This window comes from Biomphalaria glabrata, chromosome 10 (assembly GCF_947242115.1).
Source record: "Biomphalaria glabrata chromosome 10, xgBioGlab47.1, whole genome shotgun sequence".
NCBI classification, from domain to species: Eukaryota; Metazoa; Mollusca; class Gastropoda; family Planorbidae; genus Biomphalaria; species Biomphalaria glabrata.
The window spans coordinates 23488175-23505303 of NC_074720.1; the positions used below are offsets into that span (position 1 = coordinate 23488175).

The 17129-nt window shown below is 38.5% G+C and overlaps 1 protein-coding gene across 4 annotated transcripts in view; it reads left to right on the plus strand.

Annotated features, from left to right (window-relative positions):
• The window catches only part of LOC106053278 (soluble guanylate cyclase 88E-like), a 133734-nt gene extending 126764 nt beyond the window's left edge, over positions 1-6970 (plus strand). For all 4 annotated transcript variants that reach the window (XM_056044201.1, XM_056044202.1, XM_056044200.1 and 1 more), the window contains 4 exons: positions 262-418; positions 680-789; positions 3812-3901; positions 5024-6970. In XM_056044201.1, the coding sequence (XP_055900176.1) occupies positions 262-418; positions 680-789; positions 3812-3901; positions 5024-6142 (1476 nt within the window). In that variant the 3' untranslated portion in view covers positions 6143-6970. The remainder of the gene's footprint in view (positions 1-261; positions 419-679; positions 790-3811; positions 3902-5023) is intronic.
• The last annotated feature ends 10159 nt before the right edge of the window (positions 6971-17129 follow it).

The following is a 17129-nucleotide window of genomic DNA, read 5'->3' on the forward strand; positions in this document are numbered from 1 at the left end:
ACCTTTTTAGTTTACAACATTTATATATATATATATAGGCCTACATCGGTACGATAACCTTGTAAGAGTGGGGAAAACATTATTACATTCTTGTATTTCAACGTTTATTAGTAATTTAATAGTAGTTAAAAGTTAGGCAATCCATCACTGAGTACCGGCACCTATTTTATTACAAAAAAATGCACTATATATTTATATAGTTCGTCCATCGTTCAAAATACAACACCCTAAACAAAAAAAAGGAACTTAAACTTTTCCCAGGTGGAGACTATAGGTGACGCTTACATGGCTGTGTCCGGGGCTCCAACTGTGACCAAATACCATGCTCTACATATGTGTGACATGGCTCTAGACATGAGATCATCCATGAACAACTTGCTGAATCCATCGAACAATGAAACCATGAAAATTAGAATAGGTATGAAGTCTATCCCATTGAATACATTTTAGTATAGTCGTTACAATTATCAGAATATTTATGCCATATATTTGTTCAGTCACTAAAACAAGATAGGCCAGTATATATTTATATCCTAGATTATAGGAAATTCTTTAAGATTGTTCATAGCATAAGTTCTATACCAAAAGCTCAAGTAGACCATGCTTTAGATGTCATGACTAATGACCTAGTTAATGTAGCTTTAGATTTGGCTTGAACTTCTACTGACATTTCCTGAAGGTATTCACACTGGAACCACTGTCGCTGGAGTTGTGGGAATAAAAATGCCCAGATATTGTTTGTTTGGTGACACCGTCAACACCGCATCCAGAATGGAGACAAGCGGAGAAGTATGGTGAACACTTTCTGTCTTAGTGTTAAAAACTTACTTTTGTCTTGTCGTTGTAGCGGACCACGGCTACATCTGCTCGTAGTTTATAAAATCTATTTTTTAAAGTGCTTCAATGGCTCCGTGGTTAGCACGGCAGCCTTCCATTATGGAGGCTCGATATCTCAAATTCAAATTCAGATTCGAGCAACTTTTTTTTTATTCCTTTTGAAAACGCAGCGCGGAAAACTTCTCCGAGATACCCCATCCTACCCCGCCCCAACTGGTCCACAAAAGTGATTGGACAATAGCGCACTGAGCATGAAAGTTGCACTCAGGGCCGCCGCTAGGGTTGTGGCCTCTGGCGTACAAAATTTAAAAAGTCCGCCCTCCCCCCTCATTTGTTTTTCAGTACAAAAAAGTTTCTATTAAGACTGAGCTGGACACAGTTCCAAAAGTGCCCTTTGATTTCAATGTATTATCTGTAGACCATTCCAATATTTCCTTTCATCCTCGCACAGTTGTTGTCTCCCTTCAAGTACAACTATGAAGCACGCACTAGGAACACTATAGGCCTAGGTGCCTTCAAATGTCAGCCATTTTGGGTCTTTGTGATGAACATAAAAAAACACGTATCTTATTCTGACTACTCGCTTATGCTCCTGTATTTGAGACGATTATAATTGATGAGCTGGGCGGGTATATTACAATGAACAGAGTAAATGTTCATGATCTGTATACAATTTCTCGATCACTTTGACAGCTCAACAGTGTTATATTGTCTGGACGTGGAGATGTTCACTTGTTTACTATTGTAAGTTAAAGCAAAATCCGAAAAAAAAAAGCTCGAAATACAAAAGCCATTGACAGCGGAACGTTTTCAACATTCCATATACTTTCATAATCATTTTATCATGATGGCATTCGGAGAGACTTGCATTCTATCCACAATCATCTGACATACGCAGATTCAGAGGTGTCTACACATTTATCCAACAATTGAAGCAACTCACCGCTGAATTTTTCTTGAGTCTAATACAAAATAAATAATCCAAAGAATAATTCACTTACACAATGACTTCATATAAAACATAGTAAGGCAGTGTTTCTCATATTCCCTGGTGTCGACTCCCTAGATAACGACATTTTTGTTCGAGCCCCCTTTAGTAGCGGGAGCCCATAGGAGCGATGCTTTCACAGTGTGTGCTCCGTGACTGAAGAAAAGAAAACGTAGTCCTCATGTCTAGTCATTGAACAGAGAGAGAGAGAGAATCCAAAGTGACGTCATGAAAGTTCTCTAAAATGTTGTTTTTTTGTTGTTTTTTTTTTGGGGGGGGGGGAATTGTGTTGTCTACATAATTTGTAAGCGTTGTAAAAAGTTCTTCCTGGAGATAGAATTGAAGAGGCGGCAGGTTTCCTGGAGATAGAATTGAAGAGGCGGCAGGTTTCCTGGAGATAGAATTGAAGAGGCGGCAGGTTTCCTGGAGATATAATTGAAGAGGCGGCAGGTTTCCTGGAGATAGAATTGAAGAGGCGGCAGGTTTCCGCTCAAGTCGGCAAGGGGTCTGAACCTTTTTTTTTCGCCCCCCTCCATTTTTGTTGGTCGGTTGTTGGTTTGTAGCTTCAAGCAGCTACTTTTACAATTGAACCGATGAAGGCGTTTTATATCATTTAATAAATAAACTTTAAATAACTTGAACAAACTTCTTTGTGAACAAAATCTCAATATCATCATCATCTAAAATCTTTCCTTTGAGTTCCTCATAAAACATAGGGCCTCCGTGAAAACACGCCACTCTCCACGGTCTCTTGCTATTTTTTTGTATGGCTTCCTTAAGACGAGATCTAGATCTAATAGTAATGAAATAAACTGATTTAAAATCTGCCTTACAACAAAAATCTTTCCTTTTTCATGTCTTAAGATCGTCTCACATTTAAACTAAATACGTTAATTTCATCATTGTCGCAGCGTAATCACCAATCAATTCCTTAACCTCTTCTCACCGCGCTTAAAAAACACACACACACAATAACACCCCTTTTTTGTCAGGACGTTGCGCCCTCCCCCTCCACATGAGAGGAACTAGCGCCCTCCCCCAAGTAAAAATGTTTTTAAAATTAACTTTCTAATTACCGTTAATAGATGTACTTACAGGGCCAGAAATGAGTAGGCCGTGGGAATCTCTCGCACGCTGCTCTATTTTTTTGTTCTAGTTTCCAAAATAATTTCTTATGTACGAATATCATTTATATTTTCAAAAGGATAATGGAAAAATTAGAATTTATATATATAATATTTTTTAAATTTTTTTTTAATTTCACTACATTTTTAAAAAAAAGTAACTTTGGAATAATAATTTGGCGCCCCCTAAAATCGGCCCTCCTGCGTGCAATGCATACATTGCACAATAGGCAGCGGCGGCCCTGGTTGCACTAATCAAAAACAATTGAAATCAATATTTCCAAGCGCGCATATTTATTCTTGTTATTCTAGATTGAGTAAAATATAATTACATGATTGATTCACAATAATTGATGCAATTTCACTCAATAAAAGTTTTGTTTTCGATGAGATACTTTCTTCCTTTTTTTTTGTCGCCAGTTATAAGTCTGCGTCTGTCGTCGGCAGCGGATTTTCTTTTGATCTCAAATGTGTATTCCGCGGCCTTTCCGAGTGACCTCCAGCTGTCTCGTTCTGAGGCCGCATGCAACCAGGTGCTCTCTTCTATGTCAGCTAAGGAACGTTGACGCCTCAGCTGGTCTTTAAAGCGTTTCCTTGGGGCGCCTCTGTTACGTCGACCACCTTTTAGCTTACCAAAGACTGCCTATGGGTTTTAATCTAGTGAAGCACCGTATCCATGCCTCTCCCCTCCCCCAGTTATTTATAGCTCGTGGAGATGAAAGACCTGGTTAAGGATGCGACTATTCTGGATCTGTTGTTGTTTTGATTGATTGCTCCAGCCAATAGAATCTCAATAGAAGTAAAGTATTTGTTGCTGTTGTTTTATGTATGCATTGTTTACAGAGGAATCTTTTCTAAACAGGCAATGAAAATTCATATCAGTGAAACAACTAGAAGAGAATTGGAGAGTTATCCTTATGTGGTCGAAAACAGAGGCTCTATTGATGTCAAGGTCAGTATAGTGTGCATATAATGAATGATAAACTAAGACTCTGGCTATACAGAAGCAAGCTTAAGGCCGAGCCCATATTTTCTATATATCTTTCCAAATGGCCTATATTCTTTCTATGTACATTATATACACTCTTACGGTGGTGCAGGAATTTACCTACTTGGGATCAACAATTGCCAATAACCTAGATTTAGACATCGAGCTGACAAAAAGGATAGGTAAACCTACTACAACATTGGTATAACTTTCCAAGCGCGTCTGGGAAAATGCCAAAATTGACCACAGCAACCAAAATCCTTGTTGTGAGCACTCTTCTTAATGGCAGTCAAAGCTGGTCATGTCACCCGCATGCAAGATGGTAGAATTCCGAAAGATATCTTATATGCTGAGCTTGTGGAGGGAGTCAGACCCAAGGGCCACCAAAGACTAACCTATAGAGATGTCTCCAAGCGAGACATGAGAGCCACAGACATCAACGAAAGTATGTTGAAAGAAATAGCCAAAGACCGGAGTGCATGGAGACAGGCTGTGCCTGCTGGGACGATCCTCGCTGAGAGCAAAAGAAACGAAGCGGCCTTAATTAATCAAGAGGAAAAAAAAAGAAAGCTGCCCTGTCCGCTAGCCCTCAATCAGATGCATACACATGCACGAATTGTGGCAAAGTCTGCCGTTCTAGAATTGGCTTCATCAGCCACACCAGATTCTCCCCGTCTCTAGACGAAACCAAAACCAGTGAGTCATCTGGGCGCATCCATTGCCTTCCGAGACAAAATGGAGCCATATCAATATAATCCGTGCCAGAGTTCGACGTTAGAACGGTCCCTTGAGGAATGGCGTGTGGATATTGATATGTTTGTTGGGGCTTCCATCACCACCAGTTCACCCAAACGGGGGTTCTATTTTGTTTCCCTAACGACTTTCTCCACCCGAGCGCCACCTCACAAAGTAAAACATGACGACTGACTGTGTGGCACTTGACAAAATACGATGTTTTTTTTTAATAACCTGAATCAAAATTATTATATGCATATAGTCCTTAAGATTGTTTGAGATTCATTTTTGACTAAGAAAAAGTTCTTGTTTTAATCCAAAACGAACGTTACATTTTATATTTCATTTCAGGGCAAAGGTCAAATGAAAACGTATTGGTTATTAGGAAAAAGAGAACTGTCTGAGAAAGAACTTTCCCAGTGTCCATTTCTTACAATCATGAAAGAAGAAGTCATGAAAAGGAACTTAGAAGAGCACGTGGACAGCAACAACAGCCGTTTAAATGCTGACCAACACTATTCTGTCTCTCCTCACCCCTACTCTCCAGTGTCTTACCGAGACTTTGAAGACAGAGACAGTCCAACAGGCAGAAAACTTTCAGCTGATGCTGACCTCTTGAAACTTGGTGCCACAACATCACCCAGGAATTCTAGGTCAGGGCCATCTGGTTGTCCCTTTGCAATGGGATTTTTCTCTGCCTCCTCAACGTCTGAATCTTTGAAGAAACCTGACAACAAAAATCAATTCAAAGGTTCTATAGATATCACTTACTCTTCTGTTTTTGAAAACTTGAAATATCCTAGCAAAAATAATTACAAAAATCAAACCGCAACTACTGGTCCATCTGGTGGTCAACTCAATAGCCCAAGGTTATCATTAAGCAAAGGTCAGAAAGACATTCAACTGGAGAGTGCACTACAGTACTCCTATACACCTTCCATCCCTGAGTCACGTGACTCTGGGATATCTGTGACAGAAGCCCATTACAACAACGTAGTGGGACTCAGCCCAAGTCACGTTGCTGCTAAAAACGTCACTACATCAAAAGAAAAAGATGCCGCCATGACTCTTCATTATGTTGGTTCTTCGCCTCAAAGGTTCTCAAATGAAAAGCAGAAAAACTCCAGCAGCAAGCAGTCTACTCCGGAGGCTGCCTCCACTTACCACTCGAAAAACATCGACACCGATTCTATTATAGCGTTAGATAGCAGAGCTGCATCGGTTACCTCCCAGGCACCACTAGAGTATACACTCAATAACACTGACGGACGTCTGAACAAAGATACACTTCCTGGAAACGGAAGTCACAAAGTGGCCCCATTGCCCCATGAGTTGGACAAATTCATGCCAGGTAAACATGCTGTCTCGAATGGGACAATAGTGATCAAAAATGAATTTGGATGCATTTCTGGATCATGTTCTGACAAGCATAGAGCAGACAGAAAAAGTAAAACATGCCAAATTTTATAAAATACGAATTGACAATTGTAATCATTTTTAGTGTTAGTAACATCATAACTAGAAATGTATTTGTTCTTTGAACTACTCTCCAACTCTCTGACCCGTTCAACTGTATTGTATAACTACATTGAACTTTGTGACTTGATTACTTTATTGAACTGACATTATCAACTATAGCGAACTGACACAATCTGCTATAATAAACTGACACTATCTACTTTAGTAAACTAGCATTATCAGTTATATTAAACTGACAGTCTGAACAATCTGACAAATCTATTTTTAAAGAAAAATACATTACAATACAAATACATAAAAACAATATCTTACTGATATAATATTTATAATAAACTTTTAAGTGTCTCAAGTGACATAGATGGTTAGTATATTCAATTGTATTTTGAGATTCCTGAGAACATAAGGCCCGTATGAAACTCCTGATGACTTTGATCTTCATAACAAAATGAGATTCTGACGTTTTACATAACAAAATGAGATTATGTTTATCCCATTTGATTACGAGATTCTAATATTTGACATGACACTAGATGTAGTGCCTCATGTTTTTATGATCTTATTATCTTACTAATGACTATGTTTTTGTAAGACTTTGTAGGAGCGTACTTACACATCTGTCCGACTAGATCTGGCTCAAGTTTGTTTTTTCTTGATGCTACTGTACTGTTCGACACAATTTTTGTGTGCTGTGTGTTTTTGTGGTACAAATGTTTACAAAGGAAAGAAGTAGACAATAAAGTCATGATTTCCCACGAACATTTAATGTCTGAATAAACAAACTCTACATTTAATGTTTGAATAAACAAACTCTACATTTAATGTTTGAATAAACAAACTCTACATTTATTGATGTTTCAATAAACAAACTCTACATTTATTGATGTTTCAATAAACAAACTCTACATTTAATAACTGAATAATCAAACTTTACATTTAATGTTTCAATAAACAAAATCTACATTTAATGTTTGAATCTTGAATCTACTAATGGACCAACAGCTTCGAATGTCTGAGAACGAAGTGAAGTCATACAACTTTTTTCGCAAAGGGTGCAATGTGGAGAAATCAGTGATGATGTCAAAGAAAGAAATTATTCCACGAGCCACTTGGATTGCCCAGCATTGAATGTAAAACTTCCCTGCAATAAACCTAAATATATTAGATCTAGACTGGACATGGAGATCTTTTAACACTACACAAAATGTCGTGACAATTTGTTTTTAAGTTGAAACAAGGCGTTGTTTTGTAAAGTAGTTCTAAGAGGTAAAGTTTGTTTTTCAACCCTAACCTATGTAACATATCATTTAATTTTTAGATATAAATCTACTAATTAAACCATACATAAAAAATAAGAGTACTCTTGTCTCATAATTATTATATTGCAATTTTTAGATACATAATCTAGAAAGATCAAGGTAATCAATCTATTTAAATGTACATAAGATGATTAAAATCAATAGACATGAATTATTTCGATCTAGGATTTTTGAAACATATTCATTCAATGGAAACTAACAGGAAATGGCTTTGTTTCATATATTTGCGTGAATATATAGTTCTGTGATTAATAGCCCATTCTAAAGAAAATCAGAGAAATGATTTTGCATTATTTCTAAACTTTGAAAACTAAAACATGTTCTGTTCTAAGACAGAAAAGATTGATTAGGGTGACTTCCCTTAGAGCTTGAAAAAGAGTTACGTACATAAATATATATATATATATATATATATATATATATATATATATATATATATATACATATATATATATATATATATATATATATATATATATATATATATATATATATATATATATATATATATATATATATATATATATATATATATAGGTCTGTGAATCGATCAATCACGGATAAGAATTTGTTTCCAATTCCCAGCTATAAAAATAGATATAATATATATATATATATGTGTGTGTCTATGTTTCCTACGCTTTTATTGGATTAGGTTTGTCAAAAGGTCCTCCATGTTCTCACACTTTAATGTGATGGATAAAATTGTGCTGATTAAAGGAACAAACGTTGTTTGCTTTCAAGGCCACTTCATTCACATAGATGGTTCAAGGGCTTTTACATTGGAGTAGTTTACACAAAAACTGGGATCTTTTTATGTTATACTTCTAGTAGCATTATTTGCCGTTGATTTGTTCCCAGGCTCGTTCACTTTGTCATGGAGACTCACGTTGCATAACTTACTTATAATAATAAAATGAAATAACGTTAAGCGCTCCCATCCCCTTTAACATTTGTTTGACCAGTTCATTCTAGTATCTATTACGTTGAATCGGACCAGCCCCGTCTATTCAAATATCACTTTTCTCCACCACACCCCGCCTCTCCTCCTTAGGGTTTAGTGTTACACTATCTGATTAGTCTTTTGATGTTCAGCTCTTCATCGAACTATTTCCTGGCCACTTTGTGTGGCCTGGGCCCTTTTCTTATTACATCCTTCAAATGCTCACTTCATATTTACCCCCCCCCATCCTCTACACTTTCAATACAACTGCCCTCATTTCAACACCCCCAGCCCCCACTTTTGGCCAGTACATTAGAGTTGATGTTACGTTCAATTGGAACTGTTCGCTTTAAAGCACCCCCTCCCAACCACACTCACTTATGTCCCCCCTCCCAACCACACTCACTTATGTCCCCCTCCCAACCACACTCACTTATGTCCCCCCTCCCAACCACACTCACTTATGTCCCCCTCCCAACCACACTCACTTATGTCCCCCCTCCCAACCACACTCACTTATGTCCCCCCTCCCAACCACACTCACTTATGTCCCCCCTCCCAACCACACTCACTTATGTCCCCCTCCCAACCACACTCACTTATGTCCCCCCTCCCAACCACACTCACTTATGTCCCCCCCTCCCAACCACACTCACTTATGTCCCCCCTCCCAACCACACTCACTTATGTCCCCCCTCCCAACCACACTCACTTATGTCCCCCCTCCCAACCACACTCACTTATGTCCCCCCCTCCCTTCTTTTTTTTCTCCCTGCCTCTCAAAACACTTGAATATTCGCTAGTCTCTGTTACATCTCATTGCACGGCTAGTCTCTGTTACATCTCATTGCACGGCTAGTCTCTGTTACATCTCATTGCACGGCTAGTCTCTGTTACATCTCATTGCACGGCTAGTCTCTGTTACATCTCATTGCACATCTAGTCTCTGTTACATCTCATTACACGGCTAGTCTCTGTTACATCTCATTGCACGGCTAGTCTCTGTTACATCTCATTGCACATTTAGTCTCTGTTACATCTCATTGCACATCTAGTCTCTGTTACATCTCATTTCACGGCTAGTCTCTGTTACATCTCATTGCACGGCTAGTCTCTGTTACATCTCATTGCACGGCTAGTCTCTGTTACATCTCATTGCACGGCTAGTCTCTGTTACATCTCATTGCACGGCTAGTCTCTGTTACATCTCATTGCATATCTAGTCTCTGTTACATCTCATTGCACATCTAGTCTGTTACATCTCATTGCACGGCTAGTCTCTGTTACATCTCATTGCACATCTAGTCTCTGTTACATCTCATTGCACATCTTGTCTCTGTTACATCTCATTGCACATCTAGTCTCTGTTACATCTCATTGCACGGCTAGTCTCTGTTACATCTCATTGCACATCTAGTCTCTGTTACATCTCATTGCACATCTAGTCTCTGTTACATCTCATTGCACGGCTAGTGTCTGTTACATCTCATTGCACGGCTAGTCTCTGTTACATCTCATTGCACGGCTAGTCTCTGTTACATCTCATTGCACGGCTAGTCTCTGTTACATCTCATTGCACATCTAGTCTCTGTTACATCTCATTGCACATCTAGTCTCTGTTACATCTCATTACACGGCTAGTGTCTGTTACATCTCATTGTACATCTAGTCTCTGTTACATCTCATTGCACGTTTTGCCACAACAATTCGATTAGCCATACCACTTATTTCCCCCACTACGCATTCTACGCCCTAGAAAATAGTCCTACATACAATATAAAAGTATTATTCCACTTTTCAGCTTTTAATCGAAATATTTGTATTTTTTAAGTCTTATGATCGAGGTAATAAATTCCGTATCAAATAGTATGTAGATCGAAGTATTAAAATTAAAATGTGCAAAAAACACTATTTTAAAAAAAATAGAAAAATAAATAAAAAACAAGGTTACAAAGACAGTTTGTGTGGAGACAGAAACTCAAAATCGGCCCCCGAAGTTGTCCACCCAGGCAGGTAAAAAGGCAGGTTTCAATATTTTCAGTAAGAACATCAGAATGAAATTCTATCAAAGACAAATGACAGAGAAGAATGGAGAAAGAAGGTTGACGGATCTTGTGTGATGCCCCAGCAGTCCACAGACCAAAGGATAAGTGAATGTGAAGTTAGATGTGAACCTGGCCTAACTGATATCTTACAATAAATGTAAAATTGCTCTAATTGTTTTGTAAAAGGATTCCTCAAGAAAAAGCATTTCCGTAAGAAAAAAAAATATTTCCTTTAGTTCAGTCATGTTCTATCGCTACTGTGGAGCGATGAAGTTCACGCGATAATATAAAAAACTACTTATTAATTGTTGTTTTAAATTATGTCCAACTTATATGCATACTAATTAGATTTTTTGTCTTTAAAAAAAAGTTGACTTTTTTGTGTGTAAATGTTTAGTTAGTATAACAGAACTTGCTTAACTTAGTAATAGGCTTACAAATGTAAAAAAAAAAAATTACAAAAAATCTAAAACCGTTTGCACATAAAAAATATGATATATACCAATGTGTCCCCTACTAAGGCGCCTCCATGTTTGTTATTATTAATAGTGAATAGTTGTAAAAGTGGTGTATTTTTATGAAAAAACTGCTTGCGTAAGTGATTTAAAAAATTAGTCATTTCGCTTTCAGAAAAGAAAAAAGTAGCAATTGCATCAGAACTATGAATGGTCTAAAATATCATATGTCGGATTTTCACTATCTTTTCTAGTTTACGAGATCTATTCGGGACGGACGGACAGACATTCCACACAAAACTAATAGCGTATTTTCCCCTTTAGGGGGCCGCTAAATAAAAAATTTGATTGATTAGAGATTTGAACTAGTGACCTTCATTTTCAAATAAAAACATTTGCTTGTTGGCCTACATATATTTGATTAAAATTAAATGAATAAATTTAATTTTGTATGTTCATGTGTTAAAGAATAAAGTAGATCTTGAGTTAGACATAGATCTAGATCTAGAGCAGAGGTGGGCAACCTTTTTCTTTTGAAGGCCGCATTAAAAAGAAATTAGAAATGGGGGGCCGCAATTATATAATATGTATTTACAACTTAGAAAATATATAAAAATAGTGTATTAAACATGTAGGCCATGGGCGTAGCCAGGGGACGGTTCAACTTCCCCCACCCCGGAATTACGTGACTGATTTTTGCTTTCATTTTGTTTATTTTAGGTGAGATTTTAATACTAAATCATCACTTACCACAGCACAGCCGAGGGGGTTTTGAGATACAAATCCCTCTACCAGGGGGTTTTGAGTTTAAAACCCCTGACCAGGGGCTTTGAGTTTTAGAAAAACCCTACAGGGGGTTTTGAGTTTTAAACCCCCTACCAGAGGTTTTTGCAGTTAAATCCCCCTCTTCTATAAAACAGAACAAAAAAAATGCAAACAACAATCCCCAAATTCAAACAGCACAGTTAAGGAAGATTTTGATTTTAAAACCCCCTCCAAAATTTACAATAAACCCCCTCTTCAATATAAAAAAGCAAATTACACATTCAAAATTCTATGAGCGTAGCCAAAGAGGTTTTCAGTTTAACCCCCTCCCCCTCCAGTTGGGGTTTGAAGCTAAAAAGTACCTCTTCAATATAAAAAAAAAAGCAAATTACACACTATAAAATCTATGAGCGTAGCCAAAGGGGTTTTGAGTTTAAATCCCCTCCTCCAGATGGCTTTTTCTTTAAAGTTTAAAACCCCTCCAGAAGGTTTTGAGTTTAAAATTTCCCTACAGAGCGTTTAGAGTTGAAAACTTCTCTCTTCAATATTATTTTAAAGCAAACTACAGTCACCAAATTCTATGATCGTAGCTAAATGGGGTTTTGAATTTAAAAAAAAAACAAACTCCAGAGATTTTTTAGTTTAAAACCCCTCAACAGATGATTTGACGAAAAAAAATTTCCTTTTCGATATAAAATCTAAAGCGAAATACAGGCATGTAATTCCAAGAGCGTAGTCAAGAAAGGTTACAAATTTCTACCAGTGGCTTGGGCTCCATTAATAAAGTGTGAATAGTCTTCTGCCGAAATTGAAAAACATTAAATATGGCTCAACAAAGATGGCTAAGACAGATTGTAGGAGTCAGTCATAGAGATCGGGTCTAAATCAAAGAAATCTGGGAGTCGAATCCTTAGTAAGGTTATGACAGAGCGTCTCATGAGGTTTTGCGGGGCATGTTCTCCGACAAAATGAATTACGCAAAATAAGAGTTTCGGAAACAGCTTGCCTGAAAATACGCCGAACTCGCGAGAGGGTCTAAGTCAGTAAGAATAGCACATTAGGTTTTTGAAATAAAACTTTTTAATAGCAAGATAATGCACTGTAGATACCTCAGAATATGCACTTTGTTGGCTTTCAATACGGCGGGGCGAAGCTGGGCGAGCTCCCCCAGACCCCATGATAGCAAGGGCGGGGACTCAATAAACAATAAACGTTACGAAAGGGTCAGAATGTACTAAAGATTAATTATGTACACACACACATATATAATTTTTTTTCCGCTGGGAAGGGGGGGGGAATCCCTCCCCAAACCCCCCCCCCCCCCCCAAAAAAAAATCCTGGCTACGCCCATGATGTAGGCCTACATCTTTTTTTTTTACACTACCAATTGAGGAATTACAAGAAGATTTAGCGATTTCTAAAACTAATTTTACAAAAAAATTTGTAATCGCCTTTTTACATAACAACAATTCATCACAACAATCTGATTGTATTGTTGTACTTAATGTAACTAGCTAACTAGTTATCCTTGTAACTGCTGTCAAATTACAGTCTGTCAGCATCGAGTAGCTCTTACACTTGTTTTGTTTTCAAAAAAACAAACAAAGTTCACGATTTATGTAGACCCCAATAATGTACAAATGTAGCCTTAAGTGTTTTTTTAAGCTTCTGGCACCCATAAAACTCCCGTGGAAGGTCGTAATTTGCTTGGAGGTATTTCGTCTGGAGCTGAATCAGCTTCTGTACTAAATGGTGAAGTGAGGATATTGAAAACTGGTATCAAGATCTTGATGTCTTAAAATTTGCATTTCAAATTCAACAAGTCAACATGAAAAATGCTTTAGAAAAAACAAATTTGAATGTTAATTTGATTAAAATATGAAATGAATGGATTATAATTAGTATTGTTATAAACCTGGTGGTGGCACAAATGGGGGTAGTGGTGTGTGTGTAGTCAGCCGACGCAAATCGCCCCAGGCCAGCGCTAGACGAGCGGTCAACCGTGACGAGTTACGACTGTCAGCCGAGACGAGTATCAACACGGCGGTTCGGGAAGGATCGAGCTCAGGAGCGTCACGAGAGTTGTAGTCATCTGACCACCTGGAAACGTCGAGCGGCGTTCTGTCCGGTTCGAGAAGGCCAGTAGGGACCCTATATAAGAGAGGAGGTGTCGCAGTCAAGACGGTTGAGAAAAGGGGCTCAATACAGCAAGGTTCAGAAAGGAGGTTCACGGCAGGGGTTCAGAGCCCGGTTCACTACAGTCCGGTTGACTACAGCACAGTTCAGCGGTGTGGTTCTGTACGGAGCATTACGACGGTTCAGTGCGGAGTACTATCAAGTACAGTTGAGGCGAACGGCATCTTGATCTTGGTCTGTGATCGAGTCCGACACAACGAGCCTAGTGTGTGAAGTCAGTCCTGAACTGTTGAACCCAGTGTAAGCCCGGAACGAGACGGAGAGGCCAGTGCAAGAGTTGATACGGCGGAACGGTGTTATCGGAGAGATATTTGTACAGTGTACGTGTTGCCAATTGTACAGTATTTGGCTGTTATTTATTCGACTATTAAAGTGTTACGTTACTTTGGAGCCCTGAGTTGTCAAGTTCTTTAAGTTGGTGGTGTAAGGTGCAGTTTGCAGAGAGCCTGGATAGTGAGATTCGTAACAGTATGTTCATGAGTTAAAGTATAAAACTATCTTTGCGAAGAGAAGTTATAACATCTTAGAGTTTAATTAGTTTAGACTTTGACTAGGTTACAGTCACTTGTCAGTAGTTACAGTAACACGAAGAGCACATAAAGAACAGTACATTGACCAGGTTACAGCATGGGCGTAGCCAGGATGTTTTTCGGGGGGGGGGGGGATTTGTTTCTCCCCCCCTCCCGCACCCTCCTCCCCGAAAAAAATTATATCTATATCTATATGTGTTTGTATGGATGGATAGGTTCTTCCTGGAGTTAGTGAAAAAAATATAGAATCCTCGCCCTTGCCAGCAAGGGTCTGGGTGAGCACCGAGAGCTCCCCCAGCGCGGTGTGGAGCCCCGCCGCCAAACACTATTTCTGGTATTGAAAGCCAACTAAATGCATATTCTGAGGTATCTACAGTGCCTTATTTTGCTATTAAAAAGTTTTATTTCAAAAACCTAATGTGTTATTCTTACTGACTTAGACCCTCCCTCGCCGTTCGGCGCATTTGCTGGCAAGCTGTTTCCACAAAAATCTGTCACTGGCAATGTCTTAAGCCTCTTCCCACCTGCTCTAAAGACCTCCATGAAAGTGTGGCGCCAAGTTGTACTAGGATGTCATCGCAACTTTATTATGCGTAATTCATTTTGTCGGAGAACAGGCCCCGCAAACCTCATGCGACGCTCTGTCACAACCTTACTAAGGGGTCGACTCCTACTTCGGCATAGGATTTCCTTGATTTAGACCCGATTTCTATAACTGACTCCTAAAATCCGTCTTAGCCATCTTTGTAGAGCCACTTTAAGTGCTTTTCAATTTCGGCAGATGACTATTCATTGCACTTTATTAATGGAGCCCAGCCACTGGTAGACTGGTGTAACTTACCTTGACTACGATCTTGGAATTAGGTGACTATTTTGCTTTAGATGTTATATCGAAATGGGAAGTTTTATCGTCAAAATCATCTGTTGGGGGGTTTTAAACTAAAATATATCTGGAGTTGTTTTTTTTTATTTTATTTTAAACCACTTTTAGCTAAGGTCATAGAATTTGGTGACTGTAGTTTGCTTTAGAAATAATATTGAAGAGAGAGGCTTTCAACCTTAAAACGCTCTGTAGTGGGATTTTAAACTCAAAACTATCTTGAGGGTTTTTAAACATTTAAAAAAGCCATCTGGAGGAGAGGGGTCGAAACTCAAAACCCACCATTGGCTTGGCTACGCTCAAAGAATTTTAGTGAGTAATTTGCTTTTTTTTTTATATTGAAGAGGTATTTTTTTTAGCATCAAACCCCTCTGAAGGGAAATTGAAACTCAACACACCCAATAGGCTTGGCTACGCTCATAGCATTTTGATAGCGAATTTTTTTATTTATTTTGAAGATTTATTTTTTTAGCTTCAAACCCCGCTGGCGGTGGGTTTAAACTAAAACCCCTTTGGCTATGCTCATAGCATTTTGAGATTGTAATTTGCTTTATTATTTTGAAGAGGGGTTTATCGTAAATTTTAGAGAAAGGGTTTAAAACCAAAATCTTCCTTAGATGTGCTCTTGGAATTTGGGGATAGTCGTTTGCATTTTTGTTTTGTTTTATAGAAGAGGTGGATTTAAATGCGAAACCCCCTAGTAGGGTTTTTCAATCTCTAAACCCTCTTGGCTGTGCTAGGGCAAGGGATGGTTTAGTATAAAAATTTCACCTAAAATAAAATTAAAGCAAAAGATCAGTCACTATACTACGGGGGGGGGGGGGGTGCCCTAGCTACGCCCATGGGTTACAGTAGCACAAAGAGCACAGTACATTGAACAAGTTAGGATACCGGTGGCATAGAGAACAATAAGAACAGAACAGAATGAGCAGGTTAAAGTAACATGGAAAGAGAACAGATCAGAATGAGCAGGTTAAAGTAGCATGGAAAAAGAACAGGACAGAATGAGCAGGTTAAAGTAGCATGGAAAAAGAACAGAACAGAATGAGCAGGTTAAAGTAGCATGGAAAAAGAACAGAACAGAATTAGCAGGTTAAAGTAACATGGAAAGAGAACAGATCAGAATGAGCAGGTTAAAGTAGCATGGAAAAAGAACAGGGCAGAATGAGCAGGTTAAAGTAGCATGGAAAAAGAACAGGGCAGAATGAGCAGGTTAAAGTAACATGGAAAGAGAACAGATCAGAATGAGCAGGTTAAAGTAGCATGGAAAAAGAACAGAACAGAATGAGCAGGTTAAAGTAGCATGGAAAAAGAACAGAACGAGCAGGTTAAAGTAGCATGGAAAAAGAACAGAACAGAATGAGCAGGTTAAAGTAGCATGGAAAGAGAACAGATCAGAATGAGCAGGTTAAAGTAGCATGGAAAAAGAACAGGGCAGAATGAGCAGGTTAAAGTAGCATGGAAAGAGAACAGATCAGAATGAGCAGGTTAAAGTAGCATGGAAAAAGAACAGGGCAGAATGAGCAGGTTAAAGTAACATGGAAAAAGAACAGGGCAGAATGAGCAGGTTAAAGTAGCATGGAAAAAGAACAGATCAGAATGAGCAGGTTAAAGTAGCATGGAAAAAGAACAGGGCAGAATGAGCAGGTTAAAGTAACATGGAAAAAGAACAGAACAGAATGAGCAGGTTAAAGTAGCATGGAAAGAGAACAGATCAGAATGAGCAGGTTAAAGTAGCATGGAAAAAGAACAGGGCAGAATGAGCAGGTTAAAGTAGCATGGAAAAAGAACAGGGCAGAATGAGCAGGTTAAAGTAGCATGGAAAGAGAACAGATCAGAATGAGCAGG